Raw genomic sequence first — 17,758 nt, forward strand, 5'->3', positions numbered from 1 at the left:
CTCGCACGGAGACGGCCCGGTGTGGCGCCCGTCTGGGCGGGCTCAGAGGCGTACAACGCTATGTATGGCGTCGTGTCCCTGCGCCGCTGTTGGCTAGCGATGTGCGGCCAGTCTGAGTCTGAGTCCTGGGTTTCTATGTCGGACAATTGCTTGTCAGCCGGGTCTTCCCACCCCTGACATTGATCGCATGCTCGATGTGGTGTGCGGCCTTCAGCGAGCGCGACCGTTCTCGAGCGTGTCAAGTGGCCACGCAGTCACCACGCTCCTAAATATGCAACCGTCAGCGCATCAAGCGATGGCGACACCAGGCCGGGCCCCGGCCCCCTCAGGGGGGGACACCAGGCCGGGCATCGGCCGCCTCGGGGGGGGGGGGACACCAGGGCCGGGCATCGGCCGCCTCAAGGGGGGGGACACCAGGCCGGGCCCCGGCCCCCCTCAGGGGGGGGGGACACCAGGCCGGGCATCGGCCGCCTCGGGGGGGGGGGGGACACCAGGCCGGGCATCGGCCCCCTCAGGGGGGGGGGGAGATACCAGGCCGGGCATCGGCCGCCTCAGGGGGGGGGGGGGATATCAGGCCGGGCCGGGCACCGGTCGTCTCAGGGGGGGGGGGGGATATCAGGCCGGGCCGGGCATCGGCCGCCTCAGGGGGGGGGGGACACCAGGTCCGGGCATCGGCCGCCTCAGGGGGGGGGGACACCAGGCCGGGCATCGGCCGGCTCAGGGGGGGGGGACACCAGGCCGGGCCCCGGCTCCCTCAGGGGGGGGGGGGGGGAGGACACAGGCCGGGCATCGGCCGCCTCAGCGCGTCACCGCCGCCCCTCCGGCCACGTCAGCGAGGTCGGGGCCACCGGTGGCGGGGGGCGTGAGCGGCTCGGCCCGCACCTGTTACTCCGCCGAGTCAGCAGGCCGGGCCGCCGGCGCCTGCCCGGCCTCCTCCGCCTCGCCCGGTGGGCCGGCTGGCGCGCCGCCAGCGACGGCCTTCGTCGGCCGGCCGGCCGTGTGCGGGTCGGGTCGCTGACCGTTGGTGGTCACTGGCTAGGCGGCTCATCCGACGCCGATCCGCACTCCACCGTGTCGTGCGCGCCGCGTGGGACGATGGCCTGTGTACCAAAGTGAGTTGGCTGGGCGAGGGCCGTAGTAAGACTGGGGGATCGCCGGGCGAGGGTCGTATAAGACTAGGGGGGTTCCATGTGCCGCTGACCTGACCGTAACCCGTGTGTTACAGTGAGCCAGCTGAGAGAGGGCTGGGACCAGACAGAGGCGGCCGTGCACCGGCGACTCAGCCAGCTGGAGACAGCGCGGCTGGACTCGGCCGGCTGGGAGGCGGCGCGGGCTGAGCTGGCCGGCTGGCTGGGCCGGCTGGAGACGCGCGTCGATCAGCTGCCGCCTATGGGCCACACGGCCGACATGCTGGAGGCGCAGATCAAGGAGCAGAAGGTGAGTCCCGTCGCCAGCGATGACGCGAGCCCCGGCCGCGGCGTGGCAGACTTTGTATGACCATTAAACGCGTCACGCCTGGCGCCATGAGCAAACACGCTGGCGCTTACTGCATCAGTGGCGCGCCAAAGTCCGGGAGGTGGGAGGTTTGGGGATGTCATCACGTGGAGGATGAGGGGCCCTGAGCCTTTGAGGATGATGATCACCTGGCTGATGGCCCGTGTTGGAACACTATTTGGTAATGGACCGGGATATTTTGTGTTGGGATTACACTTGGCTGTACTCCCAGGGGTCTCGTTTTGTCGCAGGCATTTAAGCTGTTCTTGGATTATAGCTGCACTCATGGCACTGACGATAATTGAACTTGAACACATTTGCAGCAAGTCTTGGTCAGGCCAGTGTTCTCTAGACCCAGTTTGCCACCATTGGCACCGCTGGCGTATCGGCCCTGTAATCGGGATGTAGTGTGCACTTCAGAAGAAGCTACCTTGATTCCCCTACTTCGGCGCCTTATTGCAAGACCGCGAGACGTCCGAGCAGTACTTCGTCTGAGCTATCATCATTGTTCAACTTGGATTGCCTGTGGCATGTTATCGGCGAACTTCCCACGCGGGCGTTTGCCGCCGTAATTAGTCGGACGGCAGTGTGAGGAGCGGCGGCGCGCCGGAGCGGTGGGCGCTGCACTCGGACGCCGGGCGCCGACGCCGTCCGCCGCTGCATTTTTAACGAACGGCTCCGCTGGCCGAGCGCGAAAACAATTGGCCGCCGGGTGGACAGCTGTTGACTGGCCCGGGGGCTGGGCTGGCTGGGCTGGGCCGAAGCGGCGGGACCGGGGCCCACGTCGGCGGGTGGGGTGGGGGGTGGGGGGAGGTGCACCGCAGTCTGGCGCTGTCGGCTTGGCCCGGCGTGGCTCGGGCGGCCTGACGGACGCCCTGACGGCGCCGACATTGCGGTGTGGACGAGACGAGTCAGCTGGGCGAACCGGGCCACCGCCAGAAGCCAGCCACGCACAGCTGCTGGTGGCAGTGCGCCACGCACACCGACGAAGGCGAGCAGTTCACTCCAGCTCTCCCCGCTGCGTGACGATAGTATCCGGCTGCGATCTCCACGGCTACTAGTTACCCTGCAACCTCACCTGGGTACTAGTTGGCCTGAACACTCGCTAATCGATGTCCAGCATCGGCCGGCAGCCAGACGCGTCCGTCCGTCCAGCTGCTGCGCCGACGGGGGGCGCCGGAAGAGGGCGGCGCGGGCCGCGTCTGGCACGTCGGCCGGCTCGTCCCGTATGTGAGCGGCGTGCTCGACGGCGCTTCAGCGCGCCGAGATAGCGACGCCGCCCGGGTCGATGAGCAGCGCCGCGCCGGCCGTGACGGAGGAGCCGAGCGGCCGGCTCCCGCAGGCCGACCGGACCGGACCGAGCCGAGCCGAGCCGAACCGAGCCGAGCCGAGCCGAGCCGAGCCGAGCCGAGCCGAGCCGAGCCGAGCCGAGCCGAGCCGAGCCGAGCCGAGCCGAGCCGAGCCGAGCCGAGCCGAGCCGAGCCGAGCCGAGCCGAGCCGAGCCGAGCCGAGCCGAGTCGGCTAGCCGCTGGCGGCGGCGGCGGCGGCGGCGGCGGCCGAGCTCCCCGAGCTCCCTGCGCGCCTATTGATCTTCGCCAGGGGCCGATTGATCAAATGCCTGGTGCGCGCGACAGCCGACCGGTCGAGGTGCGATCGCCGCCGCCGCCGCCCCGGCCCGTATCCGGCGAGATCGGAGCACGTACCACCCGAGCGACGAACCAGCGCGGGCGCCGTCAGCGGCGCTTAGGATGGGCGCCAGGCGGTGTCCTCTGGCCTGGCCTTGCAGTCGGTACCGGTCGGTTGCGGCCTATGGGTTGGGCCCTCGACCCAGGGGTCGAGGTTGACGCGGCGTGTTGTGTTCTGGGCTCTGGACGGAGTCAGGGCTGGGACCGACCCGGCCCGTTATCTTCTGGACGCTGGAGCGATCCCTGAGCGGAGGCGGCCACCAGGGTGGCGTCTGGACTGATCACGGACGGCCGCTGACTCGCGGATGTGGTCGCCGGGCTCTGGACTCGCGCCGCAGCGGAGACTGACGCCAGAGGCCAGTCGCCGGCCGCGGGGGACGGCTTCAGGTCGGGGCCGTGTGCGGCGCGTGTCCGGTGAGCGGACACCACCCACCACGGACCCGGGCCGGGCGGTACGGGTCGTTCAGCCTGCTGGAGGCGGCTGCGCCCGCCCGTGGCGTCAGCCGGGCCGCTCTTTGCCACCGCCGGAGCCGGAGCGCGGCGTCGCCGCCGCTCGCGGGCCGCTGAAGTGAGACGCACGCGGCATGCACAGGTGCACGGGCGGAGGCGGTGACGCCGCGTGGGGTCGGACGCGCCGGCCTCGTCGGCGGCCGTCAGGCGGGTAATGCGATTGGACGCGCCGACGCCGTGGGCGTCCCAGCCCCGCCGCCGTGGCAGCCGCGGGAGCCGCGATTTATGTGCGACGCCTGCCGTCACGGACGGCTGTTTAAGGCCTGGAAGTGTCCGTAACTCTGATCCATACGGCCCGCGTGCTCTCCCGAGCCCCCTAAAAACTGGGGCGGTGTATCGACTTGTGTCCGATTGCTCCCGCGGCTCGCAGTTGCGTCCAATGTGGCTGAAACATGCGGCTGGTTGTTGAACGTGGTTCATGCGTGCGTACGCTCAGTATATGGGCACGTGATAGGCCACTAGTCATGGGCGGGTCGCCAGGTACTGGCCTATGGGATATGTTGAGTTGTGGTACTGGCTTATTAATGTTGGGATACACCGTCTTCCTGGAATATTGACCGGCTTCCATTTTCGGCAAGCACGGGGGCGTCTGTTCGGATGGTCTTCATTACGGTGGGACTGATGAGTATGCGTAGTTCTTCTCGACCGACGGTGGCTCACAGTGGGCCCGAGTCATTAGAGCGCAACTTGGCGGACGAAGTGTGCTACTGTTCCGAGATGGGCTGGTTAGTCTGCTTTGAAGGCTGATCAGTCTCTGTCGGGCTGCCTAGCTTGATTACTCCGTCTTTGCGTGGGGTGCTGGTTGGCATGACTCTTCCTCCTTGGTAGTTGCGTTGTGGTCGTTCGGGGTGGCTTCGCACCGTGCGTGAGCGGCCGAGGTACCATCCTGCGCTCGGTGGGCCTGTTACGTCTGCGGGGTGGACGAGGCCGCCGTCGCCTGACCGCCGTGCCAGCGGCCCACCCAGGCCGCCGCCTCACCGGCGGTGCCCGCCGCCCTTCGCTCGCTGGCCGGTCTGTGGCCGTCCTGGCCGGAGCCGGGGGGGGGGGGGGGGGCGCGAGCGAGGCGCACGGGGTCCGCCCGGTGCCTGGACCGGACCGTCTCCGCGCCGGTCGAGTCCGGTCAGGTCCAGCCCGACCCAGCCGCCCCGCCGCGCTCGGCGCCATGCAAGTGAGGCTGCGGCCCGGGCCGGTCCGCCTGGCTCAGAGGCTGGTCGGCAGCGGCGGTGAGCTCCGATGAGCGGCCTGCCGGATCTGCCAGCGGGCCGTGACCGCCAGTGTGCTCTGGTACGGCGGTGTCGCTGTCCGACCGCCCGCCGCTCCAGGCGTGGACCAGGCCCCGCTGATCATACAGCAGTGGCGAGGCCGCGTCCGATTCAACATCTGCACGGCCTGCCTACCTCGGTGCTCCTGATTGCTCGCCTATTTGAGGCATATGATGTGAGCACGAAAGTTGCAAACTCACCATCATCTACATGATGTGTTCATGTTGAAAGTAGCTTAAGCGGGAGCCCATGCAAGTCGCCACGATGTGGTGCTTGCATGAGAAGCGTCGCCGTTCGGCCGTCTTCGGAGACAGCGCCCTCACGCGGATGGCGACGGCCGGCGCCAGCCCACTCAGCGCCGGTATTGCCTGCGCCCGTTGTCAAGACCGGCGCCAAGTTGGTCCATTTGGCGGGTGCGCACCGCCGCTGTCTAATGTCATGCATTCCGCGGGCGGTAATATGGCCGGCCGCGGGCGGCGAGCGTCGCTGGCCGCTGACTGGGCGGCGCGGCCCGCGGCGGCAGCCATTGTCGTCACGTGCGCCGTGCGCCGACCATCTGTCGCCACGCAGAGGGCCTGGTTGGGGCCTCGGGGCCTCCGAGGTCGCCGGGGTCGTGGAGTGTCGCCGCCCAGGCCGCTGTAACGCCGGTTTCTGCTGTGCGCTGGTTGTGTTGTGGTCCCAGCCGGCTGCTGGGGTCCCAGGTGCTGTGTTTCATCCGTGTAATATGCGAAATCTGGGATGATGTGGGGTATGACTGATAATGATGTGGAGTGTATTTATTCCTTGCTTTATACAAGCGGCTGTGGAACATTAGGTTGCAGGTCTGGAGCAGGAGGTCTAGTGGATTTAAATAAAGCCGGGGCACTCGAGGAGCGGAATGGCGCGAATGGTGCGGTGCAGGTTACACAAGTCTCGGAAAGCGGCTGAGAGCAGCTCATCACATGCTCTCAGAAGTTAAAAAGCGCGCTCCAGCAGTGCTACTTCCTTTGGGGGGGGGGGGGGGCAAGGGGGAAGTTGGGGTTGATGACACATCGCGTCGCTAAAGGCTGGCCGGAAGAGATAACGGTGATTTGTGTTAAAAGTTGTTGGGCTTCTTGGGCAATTTTGCGCCTGGTCGTAAGGAAACTTGCGCGTGTAACGGCATTTCGATGGACAGGTGATTGCACTGGACCGCGTTCAGTTAGCTGTATGCCTTTGGTGGTCAATTTGGATGCCTATTATTTATTGTTCAATTCAAGTTTAGTTTTCATCTGGCTGTTCAAAAGAAAACCAGTCCATTACCATTTTGTTGTATTTGAGCCATTAAGTTTGCTGTAGCGTATGCCTGTAATCAGGGTCTTGTTGGGTTCATCTTTCATGCACATTGACAGGCGGTGGTCACCCTGGTGTTTGGCACTGGCCGGTCCCGCACAGTCGCGCAGCAGCTGCCTGCGCGCCGTCACTGAGCGCCGCGCTCCCGTCCCCAGGCGCTGCACCTGGAGGTGCACCAGTACAAGCAGCGCATGGAGGCATTCAGCCAGCTGACGCAGCAGCTGATCGCCAGCTGCCAGCGCGAGGACACGCGCCACATCAAGCGGACCATGGAGCAGGTCAACCAGCGCTACAGCAGCTTGAACGCCAGGTGAGGGTGTGAAGCTGGGAGGGGGCGAGGCGCCGCTACAGGGGTCAGAACGCCAGGTGAGAGGGTGTGAAGCTGGGAGGGGACGGGGCGCCGCTACAGGGGTCTGAACGCCAGGTGAGAGGGTGTGAAGCTGGGAGGGGACGGGGCGCCGCTACAGGGGTCTGAACGCCAGGTGAGAGGGTGTGAAGCTGGGAGGGGACGGGGCGCCGCTACAGGGGTCTGAACGCCAGGTGAGAGGGTGTGAAGCTGGGAGGGGGCGAGGCGCCGCTACAGGGGTCTGAACGCCAGGTGAGAGGGTGTGAAGCTGGGAGGGGACGGGGCGCCGCTACAGGGGTCTGAACGCCAGGTGAGAGGGTGTGAAGCTGGGAGGGGACGGGGCGCCGCTACAGGGGTCTGAATGCCAGGTGGGAGGGTGTGAAGCTGGGAGGGGACGGGGCGCCGTTACGGCAGCCTGAACGCCAGGTGAGAGGGTGTGACGTTGGGAGGGGACGGGGCGCCGTCACGGCAGCCTGAACGCCAGGTGAGAGGGTGTGACGTTGGGAGGGGACGGAACGCCGCCACAGGGGCCTGCTGTGTGTCGGGCTGGGTCGGAGCAGGGCCGGCCCTGTTCTCGTAGCGGCGGTACGGGCCGCAAGAGGCCGAGCGTATCTTGTGGGCGTGTTTTCGCAGCAGATCACAGCGGAATGATCCGACAGCTGACATACCACGCGCTGACTCACATGTTCTTTCATCAGCAGCGGCCGCGCTCACGTTCGGCACGTTTCGGTTGGCTTGGTAAACATTCTAGCAACCCGGTCTGCCTGTGTGTGGCCCCAGGCGGTTGCCCTGTACTTTGCTATTCGCGCCAAGGATTCACTTTTGCCCCAAGCTGTCCTTCAACGGCACGCGCACTGCTGCCTGCTCCATCATGTGTCCGACGTACCCGTCACTCATCGCACTGCAGCGCGAGCACCGTCCCACCGCGTGTCCGACGCACACGTCACCCACCGGACTCCGACGGGAGCACCGTCCCACCGCGTACCCAGCGTACCCCTCACCCACCCATGGAACTGCAGCGCGAGCACCGTCCCACCGCGTGTCCGACGCACACGTCACCCACCGGACTCCGACGGGAGCACCGTCCCACCGCGTACCCAGCGTACCCCTCACCCACTCATCGGACCGCAGCGCGAGCACCGTCCCACCGCGTGTCCGACGCACACGTCATCCACCGGACTCCGACGGGAGCACCATCCCACCGCGTACCCAGCGTACCCCTCACCTCACCCACCCATGGAACTGCAGCGCGAGCACCGTCCCACCGCGTGTCCGACGTACCCGTCACCCACCCACCGTACTGCGGCGCGAACCTGTTGAAACCGCGCTATGACTGCAGAATCGTGTAACCCTATGGCAGCTTCGATCTACCCATTTACCTTACCTTACCCACGACTCGAGAGACCAGCTCCCCATCAGGCCCGCATCAGCTATAATTAGCGAATTACAATACATCCGCCAAACAAGATCTCTTGCGACAATGCATGTTTGTGACAAGCGTGACACCAGCGTGCTTTCGTCTGAGGCAGGCACTGAAGAATGCTTCCGGCCGCCTCTCGCACCAAATGATGAGGTTCATTCACGCCTTTGGGTACAAGACACACACGGGCGGAAGTCTGCCGACCGGGCCCCCGGAGAGGAAAAGCTATTCACATCGTGGCGAAATGAAGTCATTCAGTTTCATATTGGATTTAGAGAAATTGCGCATTTTGTGGTACGCGATTTAGAGCGGATGATGCGACCTGGGCGGGCTGCAGGATGACACCACTTTCACTATGCAATCTGTTATCGTTTGGGGCCAGAGTGACTTATGTGGGAACGGGTCTCAAGATGACAGATGCGAGTTATGCTTTTCGTCGCTGGGGAGACTGAAACATGAAATATGAGAAAAAAGGGCTTAGGTCGTGAAGCGTGCAAGCCACAGTATTTTGGTCATTTCACGAAGGCGGATACATTTGCCACGACGGCGCTCTTTACAAAGAATCCCTTAAATTGGGCGACATTGGCAGCCTTACGCTTCTAGTGGCGTGGTTAGCTAGGCGAGGCAGGTGACGCCGGCCGCGAACCTCGGTCGGTCACCGCTCAGTAAGACAGGTGACGCACGTGCCGCGGGCCTCGGTCGGTCACCGCTGGGGCCATAACATTACACAGGTGTGGCGTCCGAGACGCGACACGGTTAGGTTGTTCTCGTTGTCTTCTTTCGGCTGCCATGCCTTGCTGTGGATGGCATGTTTGATTGCATCTCCCAGCTGGCAGTATGCAACGCACTGAGGTGGTGCCGACTGCCTGAGTCAACGCCAGTATCTCTATCCAAGTTCGCATTGTACTCCAGCTATCCCGTATCCTTGAACTTCATCCACGGGGAGTATGCGTTTTCAGCGAATCCTTGACGCCCCAAAATTGTCTCTGACGACGCCTGGTCCTCGTGTGGGTGGGTGCCCTTAACCGCACGTGGCCGCGTACCGGACGGCGGAGGCGGCACGGCGCAGCCTGCGATCATACCCCTCCGATGAGAGCCGGGCGGCATGTGCCGGGGTCACTGGCCGGGCGGACGGCCTGGCAGTGGGCGCGCCATATTGACCCCGACCGGCTGCCGCCTCCCTCCCCTTCTCCTGTCAGCTGCGATAGATGGCGCGCCAGCGACCTGGCTGAGCTGGCAATAACGGCCCGGCCGTTACAGTTCCATTCAATGGCGACTACTTCTCGTCGGGATAAATCATCTCTTGTGCCATCACAACTCGAGTAATATGGTTTCTCCGCCGTGTAGTCGGTGATTTGTGAAGGATTTGTGCCGTGGTGGCCATCTACCGGTGGGAAAGGGAAACTATGTTTGGCCGCTCGTCCTCCAGGCATTGTCTGGAGGCGGGTTGGAATTGGAGGCGCGTGGTGGGAGCGACGATGCCACGTTTACATGTGGTGTGGGACTCCGTCTTGAGACGACCGGATTCACAATGACTTTCAGTCAAGGCGAATGACATTGCTCAATGTTGTTAAAGTGGCGTTAGTTATTGCTCGCAGTTTCATTTAACATGTGCGGAATGTTTTAAGATGTATCGGAAGGTCGTGCTGGCATATTCATGATTCGTTGCACAGTGCTTCAATTTAGTAAGCAATGTTTTAGACACCGTATCGAGGGAAGGAAACTGAAAAATCTGGCCTGGTGGCTGAAAACCCTCTAAAAGCTTAAATGTTCCTAAGATATGTTCCCAAACATAAGTGGTTGACACCTCCATTTGGCATAAAGACCCTGCTGGTAAACTTATGCGTACTTTTGCCGAGCGGGGTGGATGCACGCGGGGTCATGCGCACCGTATGCCATCACATGAAGTTAAAAGTCCGAAGTTTAGCAATGGTCGCCTGGTCGACAGGTACGACAGGGTGATTGGGGCGCGATGATGTCATGACCTCCGTCGTCCGGCTGAGGGGGTATTTGATTGGGGATCGACTCCTGGGCACCGACCTATCACCCGTTCTGTGATCACGCACCACGGGAACGCCGACACGTGTTGCCGCTCAGGCCTGTGGGGGCGCCGGCACGTGGTGCCGCTCAGGCTCTCAGGAGCGCCGGCACGTGGTGCTGCTCAGGCCCCCGGGAACACTCAGATGTGACAGCGAGCCTCCTCTCAGACTGCAAAAATATCATTGGGTCTCCGGAGTTCTTCTCTAGACAGGCACTTTCTTGTGCAGTCAAGGGGCCGGATCGCTAGGCATCAGTACAGGGTTCGAAGCCCGGAATAGTTGTAACCGCAGCGACACTTAACGATTTTAACACGTTTTTAGACGGGTGCCCTGTCGAAGCCAAGTTGTTGTCTCGTCTCTTTGTGAACTCCTGATCACAATCATATGGTAACTGTCGGTACTGACCGTGGCGGCGCTATCACCCGCCGAAATCCTTTTTTATGAGCTTAGACCAGCGGTATCTGAGCGATTTTTTTGACTCCTTACAGCTTTCGAGACCCTCCCAGGATGCGAGGGTCTCTGTAGTGCTAGGAAGCCCCGTCTTCAAATCGGGGCTCTCTTCACAGCTCTGAGTCCCCGTCGGTTAGACCCCAGGGCTCCTCGCTCGTGCTTGAGGAGCTCGTCTGAGATGGCGGAGCGTGCTCAGTCCACGAGCTGCTCGCTTCAAAGAGCGGACTTAGAGTCCAGCGCAGACCTAGATTCTTAGGCTCGAGCAGAGGTACCACGGTCTCATAGGTTAAGCCAAGGTCGTATAAGTCTCAAGGGGCCGTTAGGTTTCAGTGGCTCACTTGTTTTATTGTCACTGTCCTGTTGTATTCCACATGGCCGTCTCTGTAATGGCTCTCAGGGCACTCCACATTGTCGGATACGGCGTAACGTCATACACGGCTCTTGAGCGCGAGGTGTCTCGGCACAGCCAGCTGTGTTAGCACCTTTTTGCTTACCCATCGAATAGATCTGCTCTTAAAGCAGGTTTTGGTGTTCCGACAACGGTTTGCCACGTTACTGACTGACTTGACTTGACCAAATACCATGATAAGAAGGAAGCAAAAGCTATTGATCAACGACTGCCACTTTGGAAAAATTTATGCGACGTTTGCACTGCCTGTGCCATAATTGGATTTGTTCGTCCTTGGATGAGAGGAATCTGCATAACCAACCTTCCGTAAATAATGATTTCATTATGTAATCGCTCTAAGTTATTCACGATGCCATCCAATGGTTGTGGGCTAAATCGTTCTCGCTCCTGTGTTCCAGAAGGCTACCGCCGGGTTTGTCAGCAGTCTTATTCAGTATCTGCCGCGGAGTTTCTCAGCAGTCGTGCTCAATATCTGCTGCGGCATTTCTCAACAGTCTTGTTCCATGTCTGCAACTGGGTTTCGCGGCAGTCTTGTTCCATATCTGCAGCTGGATTTCGCGGCAGTCTTGTTCCATATCTGCAGCTGGGTTTCTCAGCAGTCTTATTTCATGTCTGCTGCTGGCTTCTCAGCATCTTGTTCCATATCGGGACACTGATTGCAAAATGCCGAAGGCAAAAGTGAAAGAAAGTCTTCCGAAGTCTATATTAACATTCACATTTTGGCTAGCCGCGGTTACATATCATTTAGGGTTGTTTCACACTAGCTTTTATCTTAAGGGCGCTAAACAAACTATTTTGCACCGACAGCTTGGTCGCAGGAATGATTTGCTCCCACCCCGCTGGGATTGGGGTTCTCCATCAGCAGAGCTTGTTGTAGGAGCACTGACCCCGTCACACAAGGGACCCGAAGCTGGACAATTTTGACTCGGCCTAATAACCAAAAGGAGCCGGCTCTTTTTTTGGCGTGTCATACAACGCCATGACATAACCACCCACGGTTTTCCTCATTGTCTGGCGAATGAGCGGGAAACGCCAGGCGCCTTGAGTGGAACCCAAACCCCCGTGTAGATGGATCATGACCGCACTGCGTTTGTCGCGCTCAGAGAGACCAGACTGACGTCTTAACTACTGCGCCATCGCTCAGAGAGACGTCAGACTGACGTCTTGACTACTGCGCCACCGGGACGACAAAACTCAACGGTGCCAGGAATCGGTATTGGTGTTGTTTAACCAGTGGTACCGGTGGTACGGTGTGGTGCATTTCTGAAATGCCTGGGTTTTTTCGATACGCTGGCGCTGTGTGCGAAATGGAAAGCGCTGGTTGCGCCTGTAGCTCCGAGCCGTTTCGTTGTCTTCGCCGAGCAACAAAATGGCAGCGCATGGTTTCAAATAGCCGGTCCCATGAGGCGCTGGGCTGTATGGTACGAGTAGATGAGATAATCATGCTGGTGCCTTAACCGGCGTGCGTGCTTCGGCCCTGTTTGTGACGGTTCGGCGGCCTGGTTGCGAGCGACACCGCAGGACCAGTGAGACTTGTGACGTCAGCTAACCGCACGGTCTGCGGCTTTGTCATCCGGGCCCGCCCTGGGCAGCCACGCGTTGGACTGGCTTACGTCTCTCTAACCAGTGGCCGTACCGGTATGCGGTTTTTTAAGCAACGAAGACAATTCCTTTCAAGCGGTGCCTCTGAAGTTATTGTGCGCGCAAACTCCGCTGAGGCGTGCTTCTCCTGCAGCAGTACGGCATTACATTATAACTGTACAGCCCATTGGACGGTACGTCAACGGCCCGGCGTCGCAGAGGCACGAGGAACGAATACTTTTTAGCGGAGGATGGAACGGACGAGCGTATTGGCTGAAGTGTGGATCGGTACATTATATATATATATATATATATATATATATATATATATATATATATATATATATATATATATATATATATATATATATAGCCGGTCGACCGCTTTCAAACGCAGGCGGTGGATCCATCCGCTCTGTGATGTTTGTGATGTTGTGTATGTGTGTCAGATCTTTTTCAAACCATGGTGAGGAGGAATGAACCGCACACATCGCTGGCGATTGAAACACTCACTGCCCATGGGTGCGCCAAGGATGTATGGGCAAGTGGTCAATCCCGCCACTTAATAAACGAAGCCCAAGTGCAGCATGCTTTGGCGAAAACTGAGAAAGCTGGGCCACGCAAACTGCGTTGTGGTGCGGCACAAGTCATGGTAACAAATCTCTAGCCAAATAGACATTGTTTCCTGAGAAAGTTGGTCGCTGTCATGCAAAACTTAATTATTTCAGATTCCTCAAGTTTTTTATGGAAATTACCAACGGTTCACTAGGCCAGAAGGTAGCCATTGCTCACACAATGCAAGTTGGGCAATTCAGACGCATAAAACCTATTCGTGCAGCTCGTAAAGGCGACGTGGCCTACTATCGTATTGCTTGCGCCTTAGCAATACCCACGTCTGTTAGCACGCCTTTCATCTCACGGTGCAGGAGGCGTCCTACAGGCAGTGATGAGCAGTAACAACTCGTGTTATAAGTAAATAGTGTCAGATTCCACCGTGTTTGCGCCAGCCTGGTCTCGATGCGGCGTCGTGGGGCTAGGTAACGCCCCCGTCATGTGCCCCGAGGCTCGCTAGTAACCTGGACATAAGGCCACGGGGATCAACGGCGGCGAAGGGTCAAGTGGGCGCGCGCGGTCCCCGCAAGAACTGGCTGCATGACCAACATAGACTTTAGACAAATATTGCCCGATGACCGACACTCATCCCTTCTCTCCAGCTGCAATGCCGAGACACGTCCTTTGACAAGTCACACATGGTGGCGTGTGATGGTAGCATTAGTGCCTCCACGTGGTGACGCTGTTGTGCGGGACTTTCACAGCAGCCCGTCCCGTCTGTTCGCAGCATTATCGCGCGCGGCAAGAGCCTCCACTCGGCCGTGTCGTCGCTCTCCAACTTTGACCAGGCGCTGGAGCGCTTCTCGGCCTGGATGTCGGAGACCGAGTCTCAGCTGGAGTACATCGACGGCGAGGTGGACCGGCTCGGTGCCAGGCAGGACGCCCAGGCGCTCAAGACGCCCTGCAACCAGCTGAAGGTCAGTCGTCGGCTTGGCGCGGCGCCGGCGGGGGTTTGCAGGCGGACCCGAGCGGCGTGTGAGGCCGGTTGTTCGCCCGATGGCCGTGTGATGTCGCCACTAGTCTTCAGCGCGTGGCGAGGTGGCGCTGCCGTCACTTGTCCCGCCGACGGCGACCGAAGGACGATGACGCCTGGTCTCGCTGTCTCCTGGACCCAGTCGCCGAGATTAGAGGTGATTTCGACCGCGGTCCGGTCGAATCCAATTCTGCTGTCTGTCGCCTCTGCCGGCTACTTACGATAAGCCGACGGCCGTAAAAGCGCGGAGGACGACGGCCAAATGCGTCCCGCGGGGGGCCGCCGCCGGCCGAGACGAGCCCGGGACGGCCGGCGGCTGGTGCGGCTCGTAAGCCGGGTCGGCGCTGCTGACGCGGCGGCGGCGACTGGGAGGATCCCGGCCGGCCGGTCAGCCTCCCTGGAGCCGTCTCCGGTGACCTACTGCTGACGGCCGGGGCGCCAGAACGCCGCTCGGCGCCACACGCCGGCCGGGCTCTATGAATACTGCAGGCAGCGTCGAAGCGGCGCTTGTAGATCCCGGATGCGCACAAAACTTAAGACCAGCGCTTGCCGTATCGTGATGACTCGCGACCATGTATCATTGCCGCCATCCACGTGCGTCGGGATTGCGCTATTCCAGTTGCGGGCCGCGTGCAATTGATCGATATGCAATGCCGAGTTGTCGGTGAGCGTGCCGGCGCTTAAAAATATCGGAAAGCCAAGCTCTGGCTGAAAATATGCAGCTGACTTCAGCTCCACCTATACCTGATGATGGCGTTATAAATACCGTCGCTCGTGCAGACCTGACTGGCCTCAAAGTCGGCCTCAGACGTGCGACGTGCGCATCGCGAGCCGAAGGCTGATGCTGCGGGGGCACAGCGCGTGCCGTTTGCCGGTGCGCGTGATCGACGACGGCGATGTGCGGCGCCGCGGCGGCGGCCGCCGGCAGGATTGCGACATCTTAACACGCGGGTGCCTTCAAAACCAATCACAGGGCCGCACCGGAATCGTGTAAGCAGAAACGTCGCGGCGAAGTGAATCCCGGGCGGCCGGGCGTGCCCTCATTATGCATCCCCATCAGCTAGCCGCGAATTAGCATGCGGGATGACTCTGATTGGCAAATGGGCGGCCGGCGCCCGGTGGTCTCCCGTTCCAGGAGCCGGTGGTCGGGGGCGGTGTGGGTGGCGCTGGCGCCGCCGCCGCCGCCTCGCCTCGCGTCGCGTCGCGTCGCTGCCGACCCGTCGCCGACCTCGACCGCCGCCTTCTGGCCACGCCGTGTGCGTGTAATGACAGACAAGGCGGCGCCAAGCGGCCGCCGGCCGCAATCGATATTGCGTGTGCCCGACGCATCCGCGGCCGGGGCGTGCGGCACACGGCGATGGGTGCGAAGCTCGCGGTGAGGGCCGGGGAGCGCCGGCCAGCGACGGTTGGTGCGGAGCTGGCGGTGAGGGCCGGGGCGCGCGGCACACGGCCGTGGGTGCGAAACTCGCGGTGAGGGCCGGGGCGCGTCGGCCAGCGACGGTTGGTGCGGAGCTGGCGGTGAGGGCCGGGGATTGCCGGCCAGCGGCGGTTGGTGCGGAGCTGGCGGCGACGGCCGGGGCGCGTCGGCCAGCGGCGGCGGACGCGGCCGGAGACTGAGACCTCCCTGAGGACGGCTGTCGCCAGCGGCCGAGGCGCAGGCGGCGCCGGCCGGAGTGACGAGGTGGCCGCCGTCCCCGCGGCCGTGCTGAAGTTGGCCGCCGGTGACGGGCGGCGCGCCGTCTCCGCCGGCCGGCCGGCTCCTCCAGATATCACGGCCGGCTCTAATCAGTTTAAAAGGCCGGTTGGAGTTGATTAATCCGGCTGCGTTCGCGTATATGTCAGGGGGGATAAATGGCGGCGGGACCCGGCGGCGGCCGCCGCCGCTGGCTCAATGGCCCGGAGAGGCGGCGGCGCCAGCGGCGGAGAGAGGCCGATCCGACTGCGGGCCGGCCGCGCTTCTCGACGGCCGGCCGGCCCAGTCGGGAGCCCCGCCTGGGCCGCAAACGAAACTATCGTGTCGGCTCGCGTCACTATGGCAACAGCAGCGGGGAACTGAAGATCGGGGAAATGGAATGGAGCGCCAGGAATCGGACGTGAATTAATCATATGCGCTTGCGTCAAGTAACCTCCGCGGAATTTGGACAGCGGGAAATGTAGAGTTCACGGTTTACATTTTGGACGCGTGAATAACAAGCGACGAAAAGTGATGTGTGCTGGGACATGCAATGAGCTTAGCCTTTTTGAAATGAAGCAACCTACTACCTTTTTCAAAATAATGCAGTATAATGCACTGGGTTATGGTGAGTAGCTTTTGACTGATTGTTGGGCTTTTGGGACGCCTGGACTGCCAGGGCCGTGCAGTGCAACAGATGGGCAACTTTCAGTAGCAGCGGATAATGCTAGAACAGCGAGGTCAAATACTGGGACGCATGTCGATGGCGGCAAGATGCGGGACACTCTCAGTGCCCCTTCATCCTGGTTTCATTCATATCACGGCCTGGCCACAGATTAGCTGAAGACATACCTTCAATGAAATTAGCCATTCTGACTGTGATCAGTCATTTTAAAAGTAAGGTTTTTGGAAGTGTCCGTACGATGTGAACATAAGTTAGTTCTTGGTAGTATGATTTATTATAATTGTGTCGGTCTCCCAACGATCATGACAAATAGAGCACGCTTAGCTAGGATAATTTTGGAATCGGCTGTTGCTATGTGACGTATCATATGCAACATTTGGCGTTTTATTCCCTTGGTCATGTTAACACTGCGGTTTCGATACCTGGGCTTTTGTGCAATCTTCCACATTTTGGTAACTTTGCGTATTTTGAGTGGTGCAAGCCGTCCCAAGTCCACAAGCTGGCCGCCGAGTCCGGCGTGCAGAGCCAGCGGCACTGGGAACGAACGTGCTGGGATACGGCGGGCTCGGCACTCACCAACCGGAGGAGCCGGCGTCGGACGTCGGCGAGCTCGGCACTCACCGGCCGGAGGAGCCGGCGTCGGACGTCGGCGGGCCCGGCACTCACCGGCCGGAGGAGCCGGCGTCGGACGTCGGAGGGCTCGGCACTCACCGGCCGGAGGAGCCGGCGTCGGATGTTGGCGGGCTCGGCACTCACCGGCCGGAGGAGTCAGCGTCGGACGTCGGAGGGCTCGGCACTCACCGGCCGGAGGAGCCGGCGTCGGACGTCGGAGGGCTCGGCACTCACCGGCCGGAGGAGCCGGCGTCGGACGTCGACGGGCCCGGCACTCACCAGCCGGAGGAGCCGGCGTCGGACGTCGGAGGGCTCGGCACTCACCGGCCGGAGGAGCCGGCGTCGGACGTCGGCGGGCCCGGCACTCACCGGCCGGAGGAGCCGGCGTCGGACGTCGGCGGGCCCGGCACTCACCGGACGGAGGAGCCGGCGTCGGACGTCGGAGGGCTCGGCACTCACCGGCCGGAGGAGCCGGCGTCGGATGTTGGCGGGCTCGGCACTCACCGGCCGGAGGAATCAGCGTCGGACGTCGGCGGGCTCGGCACTCACCGGCCGGAGGAGCCGGAGTTGGACGTCGGCGGGCTCGGCACTCACCGGCTGGGGGGAGCCTGGAGCCGGAGTTGGACGTTGGCGGGCTCGGCACTCACCGGCCGGAGGAGCCGGCGTCGGGCGTCGGCGGGCTCGGCACTCACCGACC

The 17,758-nt window shown here is 61.8% G+C and overlaps 1 protein-coding gene across 1 annotated transcript in view; it reads left to right on the plus strand.

Moving 5' to 3' along the window:
- Nucleotides 1–17,758, plus strand: part of LOC119100340 (dystrophin) — a 113,950-nt gene that overhangs the window by 44,019 nt on the left and 52,173 nt on the right. Inside the window, exons 17-19 of the mRNA XM_037223443.1 lie at nt 1,226–1,437; nt 6,418–6,572; nt 13,847–14,036. Of these exons, the coding sequence (XP_037079338.1) occupies nt 1,226–1,437; nt 6,418–6,572; nt 13,847–14,036 (557 nt within the window). The remainder of the gene's footprint in view (nt 1–1,225; nt 1,438–6,417; nt 6,573–13,846; nt 14,037–17,758) is intronic.

The sequence above is a fragment of the Pollicipes pollicipes genome, unplaced genomic scaffold (assembly GCF_011947565.3).
Source record: "Pollicipes pollicipes isolate AB1234 unplaced genomic scaffold, Ppol_2.1 Scaffold_4881;HRSCAF=5763_pilon_pilon_pilon, whole genome shotgun sequence".
Taxonomy (NCBI): domain Eukaryota; kingdom Metazoa; phylum Arthropoda; class Thecostraca; order Pollicipedomorpha; family Pollicipedidae; genus Pollicipes; species Pollicipes pollicipes.